The sequence below is a fragment of the Apteryx rowi genome, unplaced genomic scaffold, assembly GCF_003343035.1.
Source record: "Apteryx rowi isolate R43461 unplaced genomic scaffold, aptRow1 scaffold_178, whole genome shotgun sequence".
Classification (NCBI taxonomy): Eukaryota; Metazoa; Chordata; class Aves; order Apterygiformes; family Apterygidae; genus Apteryx; species Apteryx rowi.
The window spans coordinates 304,490-329,651 of record NW_020448063.1 but is presented as its reverse complement, the minus strand read 5'-3'; the positions used below and the strand labels follow the sequence as shown (position 1 = coordinate 329,651).

The 25,162-nt window shown below is 38.8% G+C and overlaps 3 protein-coding genes across 5 annotated transcripts in view; 1 reads left to right on the top strand and 2 right to left on the bottom strand.

The window, feature by feature from the left end:
* Positions 1-544: 544 nt before the first annotated feature.
* On the bottom strand, positions 545-19,215 carry ETFDH (electron transfer flavoprotein dehydrogenase). 3 transcript variants are annotated; one of them, XM_026061232.1, is made up of 13 exons: positions 19,138-19,215; positions 16,937-17,083; positions 15,963-16,192; positions 15,002-15,083; positions 14,610-14,728; positions 14,214-14,291; positions 11,293-11,439; positions 9,289-9,429; positions 7,148-7,291; positions 3,651-3,819; positions 1,646-1,828; positions 1,062-1,283; positions 545-809 (listed from the first exon to the last, which is right to left on the bottom strand). In XM_026061232.1, exons 1-13 carry the CDS (start codon positions 19,169-19,171, stop codon positions 646-648), a joined length of 1,860 nt encoding a protein of 619 aa, XP_025917017.1. In that variant the 5' UTR covers positions 19,172-19,215; the 3' UTR covers positions 545-645. The 3 variants fall into 3 exon arrangements, with proteins under 3 accessions (XP_025917017.1, XP_025917018.1, XP_025917019.1); XM_026061233.1 differs by having other exon boundaries at positions 16,937-17,017; positions 19,138-19,205; XM_026061234.1 differs by lacking the exon at positions 19,138-19,215 and adding an exon at positions 18,845-18,969.
* A 442-nt stretch (positions 19,216-19,657) lies between these two features.
* On the top strand, positions 19,658-21,547 carry CUNH4orf46 (chromosome unknown C4orf46 homolog). The gene is made up of 2 exons (XM_026061229.1): positions 19,658-19,906; positions 20,140-21,547. Exons 1-2 carry the CDS (start codon positions 19,745-19,747, stop codon positions 20,293-20,295), a joined length of 318 nt encoding a protein of 105 aa, XP_025917014.1. The 5' UTR covers positions 19,658-19,744; the 3' UTR covers positions 20,296-21,547.
* The window catches only part of RXFP1 (relaxin family peptide receptor 1), a 36,910-nt gene continuing 32,500 nt past the window's right edge, over positions 20,753-25,162 (bottom strand). Inside the window, exons 17-18 of the mRNA XM_026061205.1 lie at positions 24,697-24,915; positions 20,753-22,961 (exon numbers count right to left, since the gene is read on the bottom strand). Of these exons, the coding sequence (XP_025916990.1) occupies positions 22,660-22,961; positions 24,697-24,915 (521 nt within the window). The 3' untranslated portion in view covers positions 20,753-22,659. The remainder of the gene's footprint in view (positions 22,962-24,696; positions 24,916-25,162) is intronic.

Here is a 25,162-nt window from a genome sequence, read left to right as displayed (position 1 = left end):
AGTGGGCCTGATTTCTTTGTTGTAAGGAATAAAAATGCTGGTAGACATAAAATGAAGGGGTAAGTACTACACATCTTTTAAAACGCTTTACAGGATGTATTGCAAACAGGTTCCCTTGTATTGCAAACAGGTTCCCTATTATTCTCAGGAAAATAATCTAAATATAGATTTTTATTAAATATATGTAACACTTAATCAGTGACAGTTTTCTAGACTGATTTCTGTACTACAAGTTAGGATTTCCTATAGTAAATAATTTCAAATAGAAGGAGAAAACATACCTTTTTTTTAAAAGGGTAGGTACTAAATTCTTCTGCTACACCCATGATTCTGGATATGGCTGCTGTTATCACTGAACTTCAGCAATAAATTGAAGATCCAAGGTTCATTTGTCAGTCCTGAGAAGAACTTTCTTCTGCCTGCCACTCCATTCTGTGAAGAAGTTCTTTTTAAATAAGGCTAGGGTTTAACCTGAATGCACTGACTTTCCATTTAATGTAATGGTCATACCTAAAATTCAGAATAGCACATTAGTCTCAAACTGTTTAACATTCAAGTCAGTGCTATACTTTAATTACACTGCAGCATAAAACATTCCAACTTATTTGCTGGAGGTCAGAAGTCATTGAATAGTTTTCAGCTGATTTACATTCCATTATAAGCTGGTCCTCCTCCACCTTCAGGGACTACCCAGTTAATGTTCTGACTTGGGTCTTTGATATCACATGTTTTGCAGTGGACACAGTTCTGAGCATTTATCTGCAGCCTTGATCCTTCTCCTGTTTCCAGAGGAATATATTCATAAACTCCTGGGAAGAGGAAAAGAGTGATATCACTTCACTAAATAGTTTCCCCTTGCACATATGCTTTACTACTCCTTATCAGCGAGTGTGATGAGAGAAGTTTAATAAATTTTTAAGATCTCCATTGGAACTCTCCTCTAGGAGGAAGGCTGGGATAGAATACTTGAAGTGCATATTAGGCCAGGTGGAGTATCCCTGAAGTGCTTTGCCTTTCATCTTGCAAAATTAACTCAGATGAACTTCATTTTTATTACCTACCTGCTGGACAAAATCTTTGTTCTGGTCCATCGAATATAGCCAAGTTCTTGTTCACAGGGATGCTGTCATCTTTTAGGGTTAAATGAGCAGGCTGGTCATGTTCATGATTTGTACCACTTAGAGCCACAGATGACAGGAGATCAAAACTGATTTTTCCATCAGGCTTTGGATATTCAATAGGTGTGCAGTCTTTGGCTGGCTTGAGCTGAGCAAAATCTGGTCCTAAATACATTTTTAATAAGTAAATTACAGTGTAGAATGAATGTAATTTGCAGTACTCAACTACAATTGAATTAAGCTATTTTGACTTCCCTTGCTGTTGTCATCAGTATGATGAAGTTATTTATAAAAGCAGGTCGTCTTTTTCATGAGACGAAACTATGCTAAGTAGACTAGTATTCTAATGTGTTCATTTATTTTGCTAAGTAATATAACCAGATCTCCTTCGCTGCTTTATCACTGATTACTTTACCACATTTTGAGACCTCCCTGCTTGAATATTGACCAGATCTGCTCTAGCTTCAACTTCGACCAGAAGAGACTGACATATATATTTGGTATCTCTCAAGAGATAATAAAATTACCTGGATGTTTTAACGTCCATGGTTCCAATCCTCTCAGTATCCAATAAAATATACCTGTGTAAATCATTCCTCCATACAAACCGAGTACGCTGTGGCAGGATGGTCGGATGTTTCTAACTGAATACAGTTCTTTCCAAACCCAGGACTTTTTCAGGTTCTCTTCATATTCTTGCACATCAAGTCCTAACGCAATACATTACTTGTTAGGTACTTACAGTACAGAAAGGCTATCCTTGAAATAAAAAATAATTGCTGAGTAAAGAGATGTTAGCAATGAAGGCAGCAAAATAATTTCAAAGTGGTAAGCTGGGTATATACTTAGACTACTTATTTGAACCTCTTCAAAAGATCTGTTTTCATTGGCAGTTATCAACAGATATCTACTCCCTTGTAGCCTCTACTACATGAGCCACAAGAAGCACTGAACTGCCTCAAAATTTAGCAAAAAATAAAGATAACAGACAAGGTGGCAATAAGGGCACCTGTAGGAAAACAGCTACTCCCTAGTAGAATCTAAGAACTGATCAGAACAGTTCATCTGTGATCTGAGACCCAGTTTTTTAATATTAAAGTTATTATCTTTCAAAAGATTTGCTTTACAAGCTATGCAACCACCATCATTCTGATTTCAGTAATGATGACCATGACCCAAGGGAGGACTTCAGTGCTAGAGGATGTTTTTTCTCCATTTCTAACCAGCGAGTTAATAAGAGAGATGTCCTACTACAAACTTGTGATTTGTTTACATTCTTTGATCATATTCTTTATGCATGCTACAAACATTGCATACTCGACAGATGACTCAGTGCACAGTTCTATACCAGTGTAATTAAAGCTGAGTAATTATCTTAAAAAAAAAAAACTTTCAAATGAAAGTTTTCTGAGACCTTCCCCTTCATCATTACTAGAATTTGTTCTAACAAAAAAAAANCCAAACAAAATGAAAGTTAAAAAAAGTTATAAGGGCTTGTCTATACCTGAAAACATGCTTCAGTTTGTATTTTCTGCTTCACATAGGGGTCTGAAAAAACTCATGATCTAGGCACAGAGGAGAAACTGTGCTTTGGTATTCTACTGTCTTGACAAAATTGGTAACAGTTTATAAAACCTGTCCACAACCAAATAAGAATGGTACACTAACCTGGTAAAACTGTTTATTATTTTAGGTGAGCTGGAAGCATTTTGCCTGGCTATACTAGACTAGAAGTTTTAATTGTTTAGCATACCCCAGTGCATTGCATGTTTTAATTGAACAAGAACTCTGTAGGGTTGAATCCGACAGTACAGAGAAGAGATTTCTAAAATAATAATCATGTGGCACCTGGCTGTAGTGTCCATCTCCAGAATGAATGAAATTCTAATTGGGTCACCTCTCTGTTCAGCTTTTGTTAACATATTTAAGGGAATCACTACAATGCAGTCAGGATCAGGTGATTACTAGAATGTGTTTGAATCACATATAATAGGAAATACACAATAGTCTTACACTGAGAAGGCTCTGTAAAATTAAAAGATGGAAGAAGAGGACTGAAGGGAAAAAAAAGCATCTTACTACTACAATTAACAAAATCATGTGAGATTTTTCAAGCTTACTCCTCACTGCTTTGCTTACATTTCATGTTGCTTTTAATTTTTTGCCTTCTGATTCTGCAGTCTTTCAATAATACTTTTTGGATCATAAACAAAAGCACTAATTTTTAACACATTTGTAGGAACAAAGTATATATTCTGTTTACTTATACAGGAAGTGTAAGCTTATTTGCGGATGCTCTTTAAAGGTACGTTTTTGCTCTACCACTAGGATCAGTGCTTCACAATAACTAAGCAAAACTTTATGAATTTGCTTCTTTCTTAAATCATTTGTCAGTGTAAACAGTATAAATATTTTTAAACCACCACATTTGTGATTTATTTTTATCTCCAACCAATTCCTTCATACACATTTAGTTACAGCTAAGCTGTTGGTGGTTCCAACTGAACACGAGCTAAATTACAGTGATCTTACCTATTGTCTTTGATTGGAGATTTTCATTGATTAATTGGCTGAAGATGGCTTCTGAAGCCAGAATGCCACTTTTCATTGCGGTATGTGTCCCTTTGATCTTAGGGACATTCATGAGTCCAGGACTGCAACCAATTAATAATCCACCTGGGAAGGTGAGTTTGGGTATAGACTGAAAAGGAAGCAGAAAGGAAGGTTTGTCTTTTTTGAAGAGAAAATTCATTCTGGAAATCAAACTGGCATGAGACTTGAGTGCTATTAATACTTTTACACTTTTATGTGCACTATCTAAAAATATACCAGAACTGCTTTACTTAATCCTGTAATCTTGGCATAGTAAGCAAATAAGAATTCAGGCACAGCCCTCCCCCCCCACCAAAGCTGGCAAGTTCACTAGCAACTACCTGTTCACTGTGCACATAGGGCTACTTTTGAATATTCATATAGTAGTTATTAAAGTAAGTCATATTACACCCAGTGTTTTCCCTATGTTTTAGACAATTTGCTCAAGTCACACAGACTTAGTGATTTTGTTCATAGCAAAAGTAAGTTAGGCTGAAAATGTAACTACAGCTTTTAATTTATTTTTCAGTGACCAGAAGTGAGAAGTTATGTAACAGTAGTTCAAAGAGATTAAATAGTAGGTAGGATGTCCTCTCTTTCCACAAGAGCTTTGGCTGAAAACAGTTAACCGAAAACAGTTATTCTGTCATATCTAATAGGATGCAATGGTGCAGCACTGACAAGCATAAAAACGTCATGTTTTCATCTTGAGCCATCTTGACTGGCTCTCTGAATTACATAAAGAGATGGTGAAGTAATCTCAAATACTCTCTTTCTGCATTAACTGATTCAATCAAAAGGAACATAATGACTAATATACTGACAAAGTATGAGTGAAATTAAAGACGTCATATACAGAAAAGGTTATATGTACTGTACAAACGTTTTGTTAATAATTCTTATTATTAGTAGCATGGAAATCCATGTCTGTTTTCATAGGCAGTTTGTAGAGCTGAAGGCACACATCATGCCAGTGTGGCACAAGCCTTCCCTTCCCCTGGGATACGGGGTGAGATACAGGAACCCTTTTGACTTGAGCACTTGGAGGAGCCACCATCTTGGCAGGGGAGAGACAAAGCAAGGCTGGTTTGGAGGAGGGAAGACAGCAAGAACTGTGCTCCCAGCAGAGTGCCCTCCGCCCCCCAGCCGCACACACTGAACCCAATAACCTCCTCCCAGTAGCTCGGCTCACTGCGGAGAATTCGTTAAGCAAGTCAAACATTTTGACACTTGCATCGGTCATTGACATGATTAATTTCCTTCATTTTCTTCTTTGATATTCATAACAATACATTCCTTAACAGCAGCAACACCCTTATTTTTTTTTTCCACAAAGCTCTTAAGTCTTTTCAAGCAATTTGACAAAATGGAGACAAACCAGAGGTTGCATGGCAATTTCTAAATTTCTAAGTGCTTGATTTTGCAATCTTAATAAAAATAACAGCTATGTAGATGTAATCCATGAAACACTGTCTCCTCTCTCCACACGTCCAAAAGCTACAAAACTAGGAAAGTATCCAAGAGCATTCTCTCTCTCGCACTATAGTTAGTATGACTATATGTTAAAGACTAAAGAGCATGGTCATGAGGTTATCTACAGCAGACTAATAATAAAGCTTAGATCAAGGGTAATTATATACATCTGTTTGAAGCAATACCATCATCAAAATTAAAAAACAATTAGAGATACAGAACCACTTACATAAGAAAATATTCCTGTACTCCAGGGATACAAATGAGACAGATTTCTACAGTTATCAAAGCAACATATGCAAAAGAAGAGCTACTCTAAACAAACAAACAAACAAACAACCCCCCCAGCCTAAGTGATTCATCAATAAGGCTTTTTTACTGAAAGYGTGTATAAAAAAGCTACTTAATAGTGTAACTTCATGATCAACGTAATGATTCTAACATATAGAAAATAAAAAGAAACAAAAACAAGTCAAATAGGCTTTACAGTAGGAACAGTGCAAAAGAAGTGATACATTGTTTAAGTCCAGCAAAGGAAAAAGCCCAAACAGTAGGGAACACAGATGCACAAGAATGGTAGTTCTACTGCCTGTAGAACTCAGCACAAATAATTTCTGTAAGTGACTCAAAAGAAATACTATGTTCTTTCAGCTGTATGTTTGAAGCAATGTAAAAAGTATGTAATTGAAGTCACAATCTGGATACTTCATCCGAGCCATAAATTCAATAATGGCTATCTGTGATAGAGTTACTAGTGCAGTGGAGGCACTGGGCGGAAAGAGAAGCCCCCCTTATATAAATGTCTAGATTAAACCATACTTTGTACATTATCTGTGTTAATAATGGACCAACAATGGTTTCTTAAATAACCTTGTAACACAGTGGTTATCACGAACTAAATACGTAAAACACATGATGCATTTTTACATCAGATTAGAAGAAGTAATCGACCAGCGGACTAACTGACTGCATACTACACGTGTAATCAAAGAAGTTATTTTGTGAATCCCCGTAACTCAGTCCCAGGCATTCACACTTGTATCCAATCCTGAACTCCAAAAGACAATGATAACAGTCACCACATCACTGAAATTCTACTTGCATTGGAAAAGCTGCCTGAAGCCACATTTATACTAACAAAGGGACTCAAAGAGGAAAGACTGAAGTCAGAGAACACTTTCTGATGGCAATGGCTCCATAGATGGGCAGTGGGTCAGGAATACTCAGGCAAGTTTTAAGTTCCAAACTGAAAGAAGCATCTAGAAGATGGATCTGRGGATCCAGGACACGTAACAACGTCCTGTGTTTTAAGAATCCCACATGAGAGGCTAACAAGTAGAAAAGAATGGAGCTGTAATAAGTTCTGGACTATTTCTCATGTAAGTTATTCTAATCCTTTCAACTGACCTTAAGTCTTGATGAATAAGGTATTCCATCTCGTAAGCAGCAGCAAATTCAAATAAAGTTGTGCATGAAAGATACCTATAGTATCTGTACTTAAAGAGGTGAAGACTTATCTGCAAGCTACATAAATCAGTGATGGCACTGAAACTGTTAAGGGTCAAGACACTGGAAGACATTCCCTCTGCTAGGATAAACCAGCAATTACGAACTCCCCTCCAAAAGAACCCATGACTGATGCCACCCTCTCTTCCCCAGGGTTACAGGCAAACCACAATTACCTCTAGTTTCTTTGCTGCTGAACACATTTGATTCACATATAAACCCTGCTTCCTATTTAATTTAGAAAGTAATTTGACTATGTCAGAAGATTGTTAGTTTGACAGAACCTAAGTCTAGCAAGTCTCAGCAGTCAGTCTGCAACACGATGAAGAGAATTTTCTGTCCAGCAAAACTTTTGGCCCTATTCATCTTCATTTCCTGACAGTATGCAACCTGAATTCACAGCAATACAAGCATGGCGACAGAGCACTAATAGTAAAAAAAAATCATGGTAAAATTACCTGTAAACCACCTTCATTCAAAGCTCTGGCACCATAGGCAATCCTTTTTCCACCCTCCAAAGTAGGCTGTACACTGGGATGGTGCTTCCACCTCTGAAATTCCCTAAATGGATTCAAATAGGGATTTTGATAATCTAAGCCAACCTTAAAAAAAAGAAAATAAAAAATAAATTTAACATCACTGAAAATAAAGTATGAAATTTCAACAAAGTTGTAAAAGAAAACAATCATGTATTACCACATCAACACTTTAAATCTATTTCATATTAAAACAACCTCAGAATCTTTCTACTTAAAGAACTACTGCCAAAAATACATTCTATTAGCACTACAGTAGAAGCAAGCCTGAGAATTTTGATGGACCTACCTAAAACCTGAAGCATGGAAAGTATTTAATTGTATTGTAACCACCTTCCATCTGTCTTTAAAATAAAACAGTGAAATTACATTAAACATGGTTTAGTGGGCACGATAAATGAGAAAAGTTGTTTTAAAGTTGTGTTCAAAAACTGTTTGCTCCAGACAAGCTGGAGGGGAGAGGTAAACAATTATTTCTACATAGTTATGTCCTTGCACTCACATATTTTAAACAGTTCTTCACAAGATTTAGCTGAGTCAATTATCATTTCCAATTACAAGAACCATTGTTATAAAGCACCAGAGAGCAATGACGAAAACAGAAAATGGGGGTGGGGAGTGGAAGAAAAAGACTATGTCAGTTGACTGAATGCCCAGGATTCACATCTTATTTCATTTGAGAACTTGCCCAAAGATACACCCTGCATTTTCCATCTTTAATACATTCTTTAAAGAACTTTTGTTACTGTATTTTCTCTTTTGTCAAAAGGAATTATTTATGGCTCCTTTAAGCTTTGAGAGAATTAACAATATATATCATGAGTCAGCAACAAATAGTACCTCAATTTCTCTAGCCGCTCACTGCTTTCAGAAACTGCATCTGCTTTCCTTGCTAGATGAAGTTCACAAAGGATTTTCAAAATAAGTGTAAGATAATACTACTGCAAGAATCAGCTCAGAGATGACAAAGGTGTACAGTTCAAAGACAAAAAGTGCTTGTATGTGCACACAAAAGTTGGTTTTCTCCTATTTGAACAGGAGCTAATATGAACATTGCTTATTAGCACTCTCTCTAAGAACCAGGCTTTCCACCCATCTAAAAAACAAACAGAATTTGAATGTCTACTGTCTATATTTATTAATGCCAATATTAATGCCCAGGACAAGTATGCATGTCTGAGGAAAAAATAAATAGAAGTTTCTTCAACATTTCTTAGAAAAAGGTAGGCAAAAATATAGTTAGCACCCTTAAATCTGGAATCTTTCTGAAATCTAGGACAACAAATGGTCATCTCAATCTCATGCTTCTAAAAGTCCAGGTCATCTTCCTGACACTTAAAGCTTTTTGTGTGTAAAGCACATGCACAAAATAAATATTGCATGCTTCATTTAGGACTGCAGATGCCAGAAAAACATTTCCTACTATTGCTCCTGCATCACTGTCTGGCTGGAGGAGACAGTCTCTCTAGTGATCTCAATGCTTCTCCTGACAAAGAGGCAATAAGAATGAAGCAGCAGCTCGTCCAATTCAAGAAGACAGCTACTAAAGAAGGCAAGGAGAATAGGAGAAAAAGAAGGATAAGAATAGACTGAAGAGCTCAGAAATGGAAGGGATGATGGGATAATGACTGTGGAATTGCAGAGAGTTTCCATTTACATTCTTCTCCTCTCACAAAATGGCTATGCATCCTAGGCTGACACATGAAGAGGGAACTTAATTAAGGTTACACGAAGTGAGTGGATTTTGACATTTCCTAACTTCTGAATATTTTGCATAAATTTTGCAAGCATAATTTTGATTTATCAACTGTTTTGGGCTTTATCAAGACTGCAGGTTAAAATACGTTTGGTTTGCTAAAAATGCACTTATAAGATTTCTATTTTGTTCTACTGGATTAAAGACAGATTAATGACAAATTAACCTTTCCTTATATGGGAATAAGCACAAGGGAGAAAGATTAAGTACCAAACTTTGTGTGTTTCTATTTTTGTGTTTTCATTTCACATTAAAACAGGAAAGAAACTGCGTAAAAATGAAGACTGAACAAAAAAGCTTTACTTACCACAAACCCAAGAGCAACTAAAGGTTCACCCTCATTTAAGTGATAAAGAAAGGATCCTCCATAAGTATGTCTGTCTAAAGGCCAGCCGACAGTATGTTCTATTCTTCCTGGTTTCCATTTCTTTTCATCAATAGTCCATAACTGAAATGAAGACCACCAGAAACTATTTTATAATCAAAGTAAGGGCTTATCAATAACATAACAAAAGACAAACACACAGTTAAGTACAGAAGGAAAAAGACTGCATAAATAATACTTTAAATTTACTATGCAATGACTTATACTTAAATTCATACAGCTAAAGACGAAGTAATGAGTTACAACTACTTCTTTTGGATTACCATTTAAGAATTTGCTAATACTTCTCTTCCTTGAAATGCTGTACATCAGAAAACCTAACTGAGACTCCAGCATTAAACCCAAAATTTTCTTTTAACCACAAGACCTTGCTTTTTACTGGTGATTTCAATAAATACTTCTGCTAATGAATGCAATGCTTACATTGACCTTTTTCTTTAAGAAACATTACTAGAGTCTAACAATAAGGCTGAGTTGATCTAAATACTTGCTGCCAAACAGGTTGTCCTCTGTCCACTCTCTYCTACACAGCTCTAGTACTCATCTGACCCCTGGTGATTTTGTAGAAACATTTTCACTTTTTCACTAGTGTGTCAAATTTCTGATTATCTGACAAAACATTTCTTCACCATGGAGTTATATGCCAGCTGCAGCCTAACGATGGAAGGAGAGTGGAGCTATCCTGTTTAGCAGTCAAGCACCATTAGATCAGCTTAGGCATGGAGGGTACATCTGCATTAATGGATTAAGGAGTGCATTTCTGAGCAAGACTCTTGATTGCCCCCACTTAATGTGCTTTGGTTTGCATTGTGAAGCAGTCATGGAAGGCATGAACCAGATTCCTTTCACATGAAACTAAACTGGAAGACAAGCTCCAGGAGCCCATCTAAAGCATTCCAGTCGTAAATGGGCACTCAGTCCATGGGACCAGACTAGAGCTAGTCCAAAGTAAAAATAACCCTGAAATGTGCATAGCATGTATGTGAGCTCATCAGCACCAACCATTTCACTTTACAGATCCACTCCTATTGGTCTGTATCATTTGCTAAAGTAGGCATAGTCATAGTGAAACCTCAGTCTCATCTGGAAACAAAGGAACTCTACTGCAAAACTCTGCTTAAACTACGACTTAGGTATTAAAAATTGTAATTAAGACCATGACGTGCATAGGAACACTTACAGAGTAGTTATTCTCTAAAAAATTCTAAAATAATCATTTTACAAATATTTTTTAGTTGGAAATACATGCTTAAAGGGATGAAGAAAGGAGTACGTTACAGTCAAACCATGAATATACTCTATTTAAATACAACAGCTCTTTTTCATTAGTAATAGTTTAGTTCAAGCTTTCCTGAGTATAAAATATAAATTGGCCCCCATTCCAATTTTATAAGCCCAGGGAAGGGATTTGGGGGAAAAAAAGCTCATCTATAAGGTGTTTCAGATAGCATGAATCACCATCTGGAACAGCCCCTTTCTCTCTCTCTGTCTAATGAATACATAGCCCATAGAAAGCCTTTTCTTCCCTGCTCAGGTGCCCCCTTCTCCCCCCTCCACTCCCCCCAAGCCCCAACAAACATAAAATTAGGCAGCATGAATCCTTTGCCCATTTACTGAAACTACCAAAATTAATTACAGGCAATAGATTTCACAAATGAACTTAATTTGGAATCAAATTAAGTAGTTAGCAGGGTGGATTCACAGGCTAAATTACTTCTAGTTATAACACATACAAAAAGCAGCTGAAATGAAACAGTCATGACATTCAAAGAACAAGCCTTCTCTGATCAACTCCAGAATAACAAAGATTCTGAAGTTTGAAAGCGTAACTCTCAAAACTTATTATTCTAACATTTTATAAACAGAAACAACTAGCTTATAGCTTTACAATATCTTCTTCAACTGTTAAAGTTATGTAGGGGATACCTCTTTCAATCCAATGCCATAGCTCTGGGGTTGACATTTCTCCCTTAGATTGTATTTCTTGTACAACTGTTTGGCTAGATGTCCATGGCAACCTTCAGCAAAGACTGTGACTTTAGCATGGAGTTCCAAGCCTCTTTCAAAGCTAGCCTGTAAAAGTAGAGCATTTAATCAACAGTTTAGATCTGTGCCACACCAAACTCGCAACAAGAGAATGGAGGGCAATAAGGTGATTTTACACTACCTTGTGCCACTGCCCAGAACCTACAAACCATCACATGCTATGGCTCTAATTCAACTGTCTTTCCCATCTAACCATGGCACACTCCCAGCAAGTCTTGTAAGGGGATTCGAATACAGCAAGCACCAGTATAGTTAATCATCATTCTTCTACTGAAAAAGAATCTTTTCCAGATCAGACAGAAGATCCTTATATCACATCAGCTTGTTCACAGGGTGCAAAGGAGCCCCAACAGAACAAAGAATCTTAACCTATAACTTCACATTTTAAGTTCTGCTCATAAAATCACATTATAATAAAACATTGTTCCAGATATGTACATGGGACAGAGGCTACAAGGAAATGCCAGACCAGGAAAACCTGTGTTACCCTCACCCCAAAAAGAAGTAACCCACTACCTCAGAATAATGTTACTGTAACAAATATTACATCAGTCTTACATATTAAAACATATAATAAAATTACATTAGTATTAGGTATCAGTATTGAACAATTTCTCACCAAAAACTCCAAGAATGAGATTCAGAGTATGGTAAGGAGAACCAGCATACTCATGTATGAACATGTCACCAGCAACTGTGAACACATTAGCCTAGAGTATTACTAGATTATATATCTGCAATGTAGGGATACTAGATTGTATATTTAGATTGTAAACATATGTAATCTTTCAGGGAAAACAAACAAACAAACAATATTTTAAAGAAAATAAGCTTGATTTGAGCAAGAAAGCTTAACGTTGAAAAAGATAATGAGAATAGCTTTGGATGAAGCCAGCTAGGTGTAGCCAAGCGAGCATCTCAAGGTAACTGTGCTTGAAGCCAGCATAGGTTCAGCATAAGCTTACTGCTTTGGTTTTGAATTGTCTCTTAGGTGCAATGTGCTCATAACATACTAGTTGAAAATCTCTGAAAGGGGGCTAGCAAGTGAAATGTTCCCTTTAATCAGGAACTACCTTTAAACAGGAGTTACAAGATTTTGCTGGATCTTTTCTATATCGTTTGAATTTCTGACTGTTAATCTGAAAATGAACTGATTTTGTGGAATACTAAGAGAACTATGTGGATTTATTATTTGATCGAAAGATTAAAAATATATACCATCCAATTTGAAGGGAAGTTTCCTGCTGGATTTATGATTATTAAATAAATTACAACTTGTCAGTATCAGAGATTCATATGCTTGAAACGTTGCAGTAGCGTGACAAAGTTGTATTTCAGAGTTAACACCCTTCTCCAACATCTACACAAGAATCGATGTACAACTTTTTACTGTACACTTTGATCACTGCCATTTTTATTTGATTTGTGCTGATCAGAGGGTGAGACCCTATTCATTAACCACAGTCTATTCTATTCGGCTCTGTATAAACACACTGAAGATATTCTTGCCTTGAAGATTATATACACTGTATTTATTTAATTGAACCTTATGCACTGGAGGTAGTATCAGCTGACCTAATAGATAGCTTATATACTTGAATACTCACAGAAGTTTGCAGCACCGGTAGACTACTTATTTACAAATTAAAGGAGAGAACAAATAAAATGTTTGTAATAGACACATTCTTCCAGAAAAAAAGGAAAAGTTTTCTAGGTTTTGCAGATACTTTAAAAAATTCCTAGTTCAGGGCCTTGACACTGCAAATTAAATCAATTTTTCACTGCTACAGCAAATGTATGTATTACTTGCACCTCCTACTGGAGAAAACGTATAGCTGAAAATAAGCGTGTGTATATCCACATGCACACAGCCACTCTTGGAGACAGACAGTATTATACAAAGGCATTATTCTTCCCTGCCTTCAGTTCTTCCTCCAATGGGTTTGTTCTCTGAAAACAAGAACGAGTCTTTTCTTCTCATCCCCTACCTTAAATGGGGAAAATAGCCCAGACTTCTATGTGGAAGTAAATACCTCTTTGAAACTCTATGCAACCAGTAAGAAGTTTTATAAAGATAGTAAAATTTAAGACAAAAAACTGTACTCAGAATTTCTGTATCTAGCTACTTCTGTGTGAAGGTTCTTCTGCATTATTCTGAAGTGCTGAATTCACCCTGTGCATTGCATAGGGAACCAACACGCTTGCAAGAGGTTCCGGATTCCGCCAAGTCTGCCGAAGTCCAACACTTAGGGCAAGAAGTCACGTTCTGGATCCAGCAAGTAAAGGTATGTGGCCAACCAGCAAAAAGGTAAGAAGATTCAGTATGTACCTTGCCCCAACACTGCAGACAGACTGTCAACAAATGTGACTGCAGTTGTAAACACCACAGAAAAATCAGCCAGAAAAACTCTCTTACGTACTGCTAGTTACCAGTTGGACAACAGCTCTCCATTTCACCTCCATGCCTTTCTCCAGGAGTTCCTGGAACTCCTTCCTTTGTTCCCTGAATCCACATACGCCAAAGCACCCTTGCAATTTTTCCTTCGAGTCACTCTCAAAGAGGCCTCCTTTCTGCAAAGGCTTTTCACACTGATCTCAGAAGCAGCTTACACTGTTCTGAGACCAAAACTTCCACATACTGACAAACCATTTTATAAGTAGAGATGGAAGAACTGAATCCTTAAGACAGATACTGAGTTCTGTAATTTTTCTTAGGGTGCAGCAAAATTACTGATGGCACTAGAAACAGATATATCAATTCCATAATTAGAGCTCTAGCTATGGAAAAGACGGTTACTTACTTTAGGTGCTCCATCCTTTTGAATGCCTACATCATTAGTTGCAACCCCTTTCACGCTACCATCTTCATGAAAAAGAACCTTTGGAAATATTTAAATAAAAAAACATTTTAATGATCTGTCATTTTAATCCATTCATTAAAAAAAAAAAAAGCAACTGCAGAACTTCTAAGCACCAAGTCTTTCAGCCATCTAATGGTCAAGATTATGCAATTATTCAGGTACACTGTGGTCCAGTTGTGCTTTGCTGGATCTGGGCTGGGAATTTAGGACACTGAAGCACAGTTTTTTTAGTGCACTTCTGTTAAGAGGAATCTTGTGAATGTACATATAACTAGGGGTGAAGTGCGTGGGGGGTGTGTCAAAAATCCCCTCTCACATATACACTGATGTTATTACCTCAGCTGCTGCGTAGCCTGGATACACCTCAACACCCAAAGCTTCTGCTTGTTCGCCCAACCAACTCACAAAGTGTCCCAGCCGTACTATGTAATTTCCATGATTAACCATCGGAAGTCCTAGACAAAAAACACACACAAAATGCAGAACACTAAGCAAAATAACAGAAGTTGCACACATCAGATGTTGTATCTTTTGCTACAACTGCTATCTTCACAGTAGTGTCACGTGTCATTACAGCCATCACCTACATGGACCTTATCACTGTCAACTATTACATTCTACATACGCTTGCTGTACTATAGTGAAACAAAATTGCTTCATTTATGAAAAAGCTGAAAAAGACACTAAGGAAATGACTCTTTACCAAAGAGTTCCTCACCAAACCTTACCTGGGAGGATTGGCACTGGAATTCTAAATTTCTTTGTTAAAATTCCAAACTTGTCTTCAGTTACAGGAGTATGAAGTGGAGCCTACACAAAAAAGAAAATAAAAACAGGACTGAGAGTTATTTTTTCCTGTCAGGCGGAAAAAAAAAAAAAAAGTCAAACTGGCAGTCAATGAAAGATCTAATAAAGCACTTCTATAGGACAGACATGCTTCACATACTTCTCACAATAGAGAAGATAAAGTACCCTAATGAAACAGTGATCAGGCAAGAATGAACACAGCTACTGAGGAAAAAACTGTACAAGGTCTTCCAAGTTTGTACATATGCTTGTACTACATCAATATACCAGAGATTTCTAAAGAAGGGAACTCAACTTCCAGGTCTTGTTCAGCCCAGTAAGACAAAACATCTAGTCAATAGCCCACCTCCTGCAGCTCCCAGGTGATATCAGGGAGCTGGCTGTGGGTCAGATGGGTTGTTCTCACAGAGGTGGCAGCTCTCTGCCTGTTACCCTCTCTCCTAGAAGCATCTTAGGTCTCCATCATATCACTATGTCTGCACAAAAATCAGTGTACTGTACATCATTTTCTGAGTATATGCAGAATTACTGTGTAGAAGCAGCAAGTCTGACATTGCAAAGAATCCGTTATCTTACTGCTTATGCACAGGAGTTGGATTCTGCACAAATGGAGCAAATCTAGTGCATCCCAGGATGCACCACACATACTTTGTATGTGCAGTAAGACTACTGTATAAAAAGGCAAAGGCCACAGTGTATCTGTTTAGACATAAAAATTTAGCATTGATGCCCTACAGAAAACAGACTAAAAAGAAGATAGGGTTGGGGTTTTTTTGGCATGTCACCACATTTTAAATGGAACGAAGGTATACAAGAATGAGTTGGATACAGAGTTTATCACAACCTAGAGATGAATTGCAATGTTTATATGTTCATACATACCCCCCGCTCTTTCCAGTCTGGAAAAAGTTCTTCTAAGGACCGTGGCTCAAGACAAGCACCAGAAAGTGTATGCGCACCAATTTGAGCAGCTTTTTCCACCAGACAAACACGTATTTCTTTGCCATGCTCAGYGGCTAACTGTTTGAGTCGAATAGCTGCAGAAAGACCCGCAGGGCCTCCTCCGACTATGACAACATCAGCTTCCTCTGCAAATCTTTCCATGTTTACTCCTTCAATAGGACAAAAGATGATAAAGCAAATGGATCTCAGATTTCTTCTACTCTCTCTCTCACTAAACCTTGCTTTGTGATACTGCTAGCACATATCACGGTAACATTCAGCTTGTGTAAAAGAAGGCTAAATATTCAACAGAATGCCCACTTTGGTACTTGGAAGAGGGTAGAAGGACAGTAGCATTTATTTTGTCAATGTAAAATCAACTCTTTGCAAGTGGTAAGAAGATACGCCATAAAAACATATTCAATCTCTACACACTGTAGATAAGTATCAGCAATGTTAAAAATAAGAGCATAGTTGCCTAGCTGTCTTGAAGACACTTGGTGAAACTCTAGGGAAGAGAGAAAGAAAACAACAAAAAAATCCTGCATATATAGACTGGAATGGCCAGAGATATATATTCCTCTTATTTTGTCATGAATTGTCATGGTGAGAGCAATTGAAAAATCCAAAAGTACGGACCCAACTGAATTAAATCTTGTTGTGATAGTCATTCAAGTAAAAATCATTTATGTATTTTCTTGACATAACTAGAATCAAGTTCAATCTGACCCGATTTTATAGGGCTAAATACAATCATTGTGAGATAGCAACCATAAAATTTAATTTGGAATATTAGTACTGAACTTAACAGAACAGAATCTCTGTAAAAAGAAAAAAAACAGCAACACATTTCAGTGTTGTTAAAACTGAGTAATAATAATAAAAAGAAGCTTTTAAAATGCAGTTTCACTTACCTTCCCATCGTTTGTCTTTGTCCCGAGGATAAATAGTATAATGGGTAGTTATGCGAGACACAGAGGTAGTAGATGCATATCCTGCAATATACAGTGATGGAAGGCAGTGTCTCTTTATCAACTTTAAAGCACGAAAATACAGACATGCTGCAAAAATAAAAAACAGATTCACCAAATCATTTGCTTCCCCAAATTTTATATTTTTCAGAGACACAAGTGGCACAACAAATATGACAGAGTCTTAGAAGGCTACTAGGTCAAATGAAGACGAGGAAGTGTATATACAGATTTTTAAATTTTCAACAACTAGGATTGTGCATATATAATTTTATACTAAAAAAAAAAAGTAGGGGGCTTTCCCTTTAAGTGAATACCACTCAAGGAACAAGTACACCAGCCAACCAATTCTGACAGCTGACACACTACAGCATGCATGTACAAAGGGAAAAGACATTTTAAGTTCCTATTTCATTGTTAACATCAAAAGATTTATTGCAGACATCATTAAAAAAGACTAAACTGTAGAGAAGACATACAAGTTCATCCCTTTCGCAATCTCAACACATGTTCAGAACACACAGCCTGGGTTGCTGATTCTAAGCAGCTGATCTAAAGTAAATGGCATGATCTACAGTAAAAGCCAAGACTTAAACAAATATACTTTAGTAAAGCTAGGAATAGATACAGGTAATAGATACAGGTAATCTTAACCTTTGCTACAGAAACATTAATTATTGCCACAACAAATGAGTCATTTTCATTAAGCAAATGGACAAATACGTAAGTTTTAAATGAGCAAAATAAGACAAACGGGCACGTTACATGCTTGTTCTAATTTCTTTCAGAAAAAAAAAATCATGTTTTGAAGTTGTATGTGATCTGCACTCAGAGAACTAGTAAATGTAGCACCGAAACTAGTTATAGTTAAAAGGTTTGTCAGGTAATGCACATTAAGTGGTATTTTTCCTTCCATTAAGGATTTCCTTAGTCTAATTTTAGGGCTGAGAGGGAGAATATTGTATTTGAAATACAGTATTTCTGCAAAGCTACATAAGCAAAATCACCAACATCCTATGGCTGATGTGTTTCACTGTCAATGGAGATTAACAAGGCCACCACAAACATCCGCCATCATAACTACATAGTGACAGTTGGGGTACTGGTCTCTATAGGCAAGGTAATAATCTAAAAGTATTATCTATGTCAGTTGCTCAACAGCAATTCTGTACATAACAAACATAACATAACTAAGTAATAAGTAATTCTTATTATGACTCACAAGTACCCTTTACCTGCAACAGGACAGCTTCAAATAATGGATCTGAGAGCAAGCAATGTATTTCATATGCAGGATAACAACTACACCAATATACATTAAAACATGATACCTTAACTTCATTTTTTAGGTGCTTTATTTGAGCAGAACTGATGGTACTGAGTTACATAGTATCATTAGAAATATACTCACTATGCGGCAAAAACAAAAAGCGAAACTGAGTTAGGAATACGTTTGATAATTACAAAGGCAGGTCCAAATTCTGAAATGGCATCTGAGTGGACAGACTCTTTTCATTGAACGAACGGGAACTTGTGTGACTGTGTTATTGCAGAGTTGAGAATTTACAAACCTGATATTTCGCGTAACATGAAGCAATTCAGTATGAAGTGGCGCAAAAAATCTCTAAGAAAAGAGCAAAAACTTGCTCTCATGAAGTTCTTTGACAACTGCTACCAAAACATTATATCTAAGGTTATTACTTCAATAACAACATACATCCAATTGCTTTAGCTTTTCAAACACGTAACGCCTAGCAAAGATCACTCCAAAACAGACACCTTTTCATAGGGCCACGTTACATTTAAGACCAGATAAAGCACGTTAAAAAAAAATACACAGCTAGCCCAAACCTTGCCGGTGCCTACTACATGATTTAATCCTCAGAGGGACGTTTAAACGAGCGGAGACCGCCCCGACGAGAACGAGCTGCTGCGGGACAGCGGYCACGCAGCGCCCCCGAAACCTCCCCACGGGCGATGCAGGTGGGGCGGCTGCGGCCTCCCCCGGGGGCCGGACCCCCCCGCCGCCCCCGCGCCGCGGCGACCTTTGCTCCAATTCCGCGCCCAGGGGCGGCGCCGCCGTCGCCGCAGGTCGCCGTGCCCCCGCCACGGCCCGGTGCCCCCGCAGCGAGCCGGCGCGTTACCTCGGCTGGAGGACGGGCAGAGAGGCGGCAGCATGGCGGCGGCTCGCGGCTGTGCCCCAGGCGCCCCCCGCGCGCGCTCCCCGGCTCCCCTCGGCCCCGCCGCGCCTGCGCGCTCGGCTGCCTGCGGGGCGACACACGCCCCTCCGCCCCGCCTCCGCCGCGCGGACTACAGCTCCCAGGGGCCCCCGCGCGGGGCGCCGGCGGGGACGCATCACGCATGAGCCTCACCACCCAGGGCCGCGAAAAGAGCCCTTTCCCTCCTCTGATATTTAAGCACAGACACATGGAGGTAGCGGCGCGATGGTTTACATGTTTGTGCGCCGTGTGCGCTCCAAACGGGACCAAGCTGTAGTTGATCCAGGCGGGCACTACGGCAAGAAAGACTACCGTTCCCGGCGTGCAGCGCGACGCCCACAATTCCAAGCCGCGCTCCCCGCTCGAGGGCGGTGCAGCACTCTGTCGCCAAGGCGGTGCTTGGTGCGCCGCAGTGCATGCCGGGATACGGGCGGGCCTTTCCCCGGAGCCCTGCGGGCCGGGGTGCGGGGCGAGCGGGCGTTACGGCGGGTGCGGAGCCGTTGGGGCGGTGGCAGCGGTGGGGGAGCGGAGCATGGCTGAGGCGGGGCCGCTGCAGTCCGCGGCGCTCCCGGAGGGCCCGCCCGGCGCCGGGCCCAGGAGGAGCCGCAGCTGGAGCAGGGGGGCGCGGCCGCCGGAGCAGCTCGCCGGCGACCCGCAGGAGCTGCTGGAGGAGGTGGAGATGCAGATCGGCGACGTGAGTGACCCCGCGGCGGGAAGCGCTGGGAAGGGGCCTGTCCCGGGGCGGCGGTAACGGCGGCTCTGGTCCCCGCGGCCTGGGCTCCCCCCTCCGCCCCGCTCCTGCCGGGCTCCGGCTGAGGCGTCCCCGCTGCCGCGGCCCTGGGATAACAGGGGGCAAACGGGTAGTCAAGCCGGGGGCCATCTCCGGGTGCGTCTGGGCGACCGCCAACTTCTCGCTCTGTCTTCCAGGCTGCCTTCTCGCTGACAAAGATCCTGGAGGCGATGTCTGCTGTATCAGCACAGGTGGAAGAGCTTGCGACCAAATGTTCGGAAAACGCCAGATTTCTTAAAACATGGCGGGACCTGCTGAAGGAGGGGTATGATTCCCTGAAACCCAGCGAGTAACCGTACCGTCGGGGAAGAAGCGGGAACTTCTGCTGCCTGCTGAGGGATGCTGAGGGTGGAGTCATCCCACAGTATTCACCTTTTGCTGACCATGCCTTGTGACACTACAGCTTGGTTGGGATCATACCAGGTTGTCTGCTTATATTAGACTTGAATGTCTTACTGCACGCTGTGCCTAGTATTTTTTTTAACAACTTTTTTAGTGATTTCACATGGTGAGTTTATTTTTTCATCAACTACTCCCCTTGAGCTAAAAGAGAGTTCTTTGGAAAAAACTTGATAACTCATATGTGTATGGATACTGTGTATAAGTCTCTGAGTAAAATAACTTTGTTTAGGGGGAGTAGTCAGTTGTAACTTTTAGACTCTTCCTTTGCAGCTCAGGTGATCTCATATATGAAAGAACTTTCATTTTTGCTAATATAAGGGAGACAAAGTTAACTTGTAAGGTACATCTAGAACTCACCGGTTGTGGGGAAGTGGTATCCTATGAAGATGTATTGTCAGCCATCTTTTTTTAAGAACTTTGACTGTGCTGGAAGAAGCCCTGTTAACTCCAGAGAAACCTGTCAAATTAATTTCTCTTTTTCTCTATGCACGCTCTTTCTTCAGGTTGAGGATGGGATACTATGGCTACTGAGGTCTTATTTAAGAGGTATAGATAAGCCACCCTATCCCAAATCTTACTATTTTAGGCAGTATTGCAATGTATTTCTATAAAGCTGCATTTCTTTTACAAAGAGTTTGATAAGTGCAAACAATGTTACACTAGACTTCTTGTAATAAATACAAAGTGCCTTATGCATGGACCATAGATATATGCATGGTAGAAATTTAAYTGTATTGCTTACTGATAGGATGGATTATTTTGAAGTATTAGTACAAGCTTCCTTCAGTTAGAAAAGTGTCTGTGAACTGTATTCTCCCATCTCTAGGCTAGCAACTTGTTATGGTTTTGGCCTATTGTATGTCCTGCCTCAAGCAGTAACTAGTTAATCTAGTGTCTACTATAAACAGGACCTTTAGTCTGAAAGATCACTAATCTGTAATACATAGCTGCATTGAAACTTCTGTACCCCTTACCAGAGTAATGTGAAAAAATAATGCTGAAATGCAATGGGAAGATTCAGGAGATTGTGGCTGTACCATGACTTGTAGTGAGCCTAACTTTCACTGGTAGAAGGATTTTTAAAAGACAACCTGTAGTTTTGTTATCGAAAGAATAAAGATGTTACAACAAATTTTGAACTAATTAATATTCTGAGGTTACTCGTAGGAAACAAACAAACAAAAAAACATTGAATACATCCATAATCAACTTTAAGTGAAAACAGAAGTAATGGTAAGGACAGGTGTCCTTATATTCCTTATAAAAAGCAGTTATGGTCACTGAGAATGCTGAGCTGGAATGATAATTAAAAGGGCAATCCACATTGCAGGATTTCACTTGGCTATTTTTTCCAGTAACCTAAAATTTTGCTAAACAACTTGGAGGAGAAGTCACTTTGATCAGCAGATCATCCTTTATTTCAATAAAACATACAGTAGTGGAAACAAGATGCTCAATAACTTTTGATTTCAAGATAATCCAAAATTCTGTAAACAGTTAAAGTGTGAGTCATACTAAACTTTAATTCTACTTCTTACATATTTAGGAAGTTAAGTGCAAACATTTAGAAGTAGCTTTTAACTTTGTTTTAAGAAGCTTCAAAATCCTCAATGCAAAAGAGGCATTTCTTTTATCTTGGGGTTCTAGGCCACTGGACTGAGAGTGCAGTATTACAGGAGAACTAAGGAAGTCATTGTAATTTGTAATGGAAAATGTTCTCTTCAGTAAGTATATGTGAAGAAACTGCCTCTAGCCGATCCTTATACCTTTTTCTGTGTACAAAGATGATTGTTTTAGGTGAGGTAAAATGATTTTACCCTTGTAACACTGGGGAGTACAATATTACTCAAAAGAAGTGCTGAATGGTTGTGCTCCCTAAATTATTTTAACCATAATGCATTTAATTAGATGCACAAGGTGATTAAAACTTAGATGTCACAACACCTATTAAGACTGATAGTCTTCTATTTGTCAGTCTCACACTAAATGCTCCTGGGGAGGAGGAGGGAGGAAAAATAGACTGACTTTTCATCCTGATCAAGGATGAGTTGTCAAAGGTCAGGAATTCTTGCGAGATGGGAAAATTATTTTTTTATCAGTTCTACCTGCAAGTAGGCACATTGATCTATCTTCTTCATGCTTGGACTTCTGGTGAGTCAAGCGTCCCCTCGTTATTTTCCTCATTGCTGCAAAGCAGTAAATCCACATATGTGACGTTAACAGTGCAGATGTCAACATGAAGGTTCAAAAGGTATTTATGTGCATGAATTTAGCCTGGTTGACTGTGTAGTCACTGATGCTTCAGAGGAGTCTGTACAAAGAACAGGCTTTGATAGCTTTGGTGTGATTTCATGCATTGGCCACATCTCTACCCAAATGAATGATGAACCATATGTTTTCTGACTGCCTTTGCTTCTTTTGGATCTTCTTTGTCTGTAATTATACCAGACCTGATGAATCATTTCTTTGAAAGGTCGTGTAGTCAGAGTGTAGAGAAGAGGATTCAAAGCACTATTTATTGGCAGTATAAAAATCACCACCCAAGAAGTTATGGTACCTTAAGGAGGGGGGGGGGGAAAAAAAGGAAGCTGTAATATGTAGTAGTGTTTGTACCCATTAATCAATACAAGCACTCCATGCTGCTGAGGCGCAGCTTCCTTTTAAAAGCTGTGGTCCAGAAGCTTGTGAGGTCATGCACTTCTGGGCTGAGTTCACATTACAACACTGTCATGACACAGTCACAGCCCAGTCCTCTCACTGTTTCATAGGTACTGCCCTCTATTTCAAGGACTCCCTGCAAATCGCAACAATTTTCACTTTCCCTGTAGCTGCATTTGCCTCCTGGTTTTTGACAACTTCTGTAACAATGCTCCCTATTTTCCCCAAGCATACTTTTTGTTCTGGTTGAGCTGCATTTACTTGCCCCACATCTGTTTGTATCCCCTTTGCTCCCTATCTCTATGATCTCCATTCCCCATCCACTTCCCCAAATTAATCATAATTACAACTATATCCCTGATGTCCTGTCCTCCACCAAAGCAATATCCTCCAACCCCTTTTCCCTCAGTTGTTTGTGCTCGTCTACACCAGTTCTTCATGCTTTCCCATGCAAAGTGCATTGTGTACATCTTTATTTCCTTCTTGCTCTGTTGATAAGGGTCTCCATGTTTTGTACCTTCTTGCTATACCAAGGTTTCCTGTTTTCTCCTGCCTATACCAGGCTCTGTGTGCATTTTCCCAGCACCCCATTCTCATCCTTACTGTTGGGGAGGTAAGTCAGCTCATTACCTGAGGGGCAGACATTGCCTTTATTTTTTTCCAATACTTTCTTTAAAATTCAAGTCTTTTAGGTGGTTGGATAACTTCATGACAAAGCATTTTGGAAGATTTAGTATAATTGAAAATATGTGTACGTGATCAACATACCTTTCAGACATTTGACGTTTAAGTCAAAACTTTCAAAGGATAACTCCAGTGCTTTTGGTCAGCATATCAGACAAAGCTAAAATGCTTTCTCACCAATGTATCTGTGACATATATCTGTGTGTGTGTGTGTAGTGATATATATCTGTATGTAAATTCACACAGTAGAGTCTGACAGTCTATTGCTAGTACCACAGTTCGTACTAACATGTTCTTTCCAACAGGGTTTACAAGCCCTACCTAAGGAGTCTGTTTTCCTAGCATGTACTGTTATTGTAAAGAAAAGGAAAAAATAAGGTTTAACTTTTTACCTTTTAAGGTGTTTAAGGCTATTCACACACAGGAATTTATTCACAGCATAAAGAAGATAAGCTTTAAGAAGATTGCCTTATATAACTGATGTTTTCAACTATAAGCATCAGTATGCAAAAGGAATGTTTTTGCAGGGAAAGAATTTTATCGTTAAATCAAGATAGGAAATTTTATACTGTCTTGAACTATATTCAGATAGCAGAACCACCAAAAGCCATAAGATGCAAAAAGTCAGCAAGTTCAGACTTGGTTTTTAAATACATTTTGTACATTTTATAGATATTCTATGGAGACAGACTTTCAAGATTTTAATTTTTGTTGTCTTGGCTGACTCTAATGAAGGTGACATCTTTAATGATTGTACTAATATAGTTCAATGCTGTAATATAATGAACTATATAGTTCATTATAGTGTGTGTATTATATATATAGATACATAGTGTACAGTTCATTATAGCAATATAGTTCAATACATTCAATTCTTTTTCTTCTAAATTAAGAATAAAAAGGCTTCAAATAGAGGCAGTTGGAACAACTGAACAAAAGAAAGAACCTACCTGGTATTTCTACTTGAAGTAAAGAAAGGAGTTTCAAAATAAAAATGGGTATCCAGCATAGTGCATCAGTAAATACAATGAAGAAAAAACGTTTAGCAAGGGTCATTTCTTTTTTAATATGATTCCGAATTTCAGTAGCTGTAATAGCTGTCTGGTGAACACTGTAGAACATACTTCCATAGGAAAACACAATGATGATAAAAGCTGCCAAATTTACACCTGTTTAAGAAGTTAAAATTAGTTTTATTCTTTGGAAACATAATGGCAATTCCACACGTCACTTATTTGTATATTGGGGAACATTAGGGACAGGTTGTAAAAGGGAATCTTTTGTCTAAACTGTTAGTCCATGAGAACTAAGTGGCCAAACAATCTGAGTCTGTCTTCACTTAAAACACTGAATTATTGCCTATACTCAAGTATATATTTTAATTATCATCACTTGATCAATGGCTGCCATCAGATT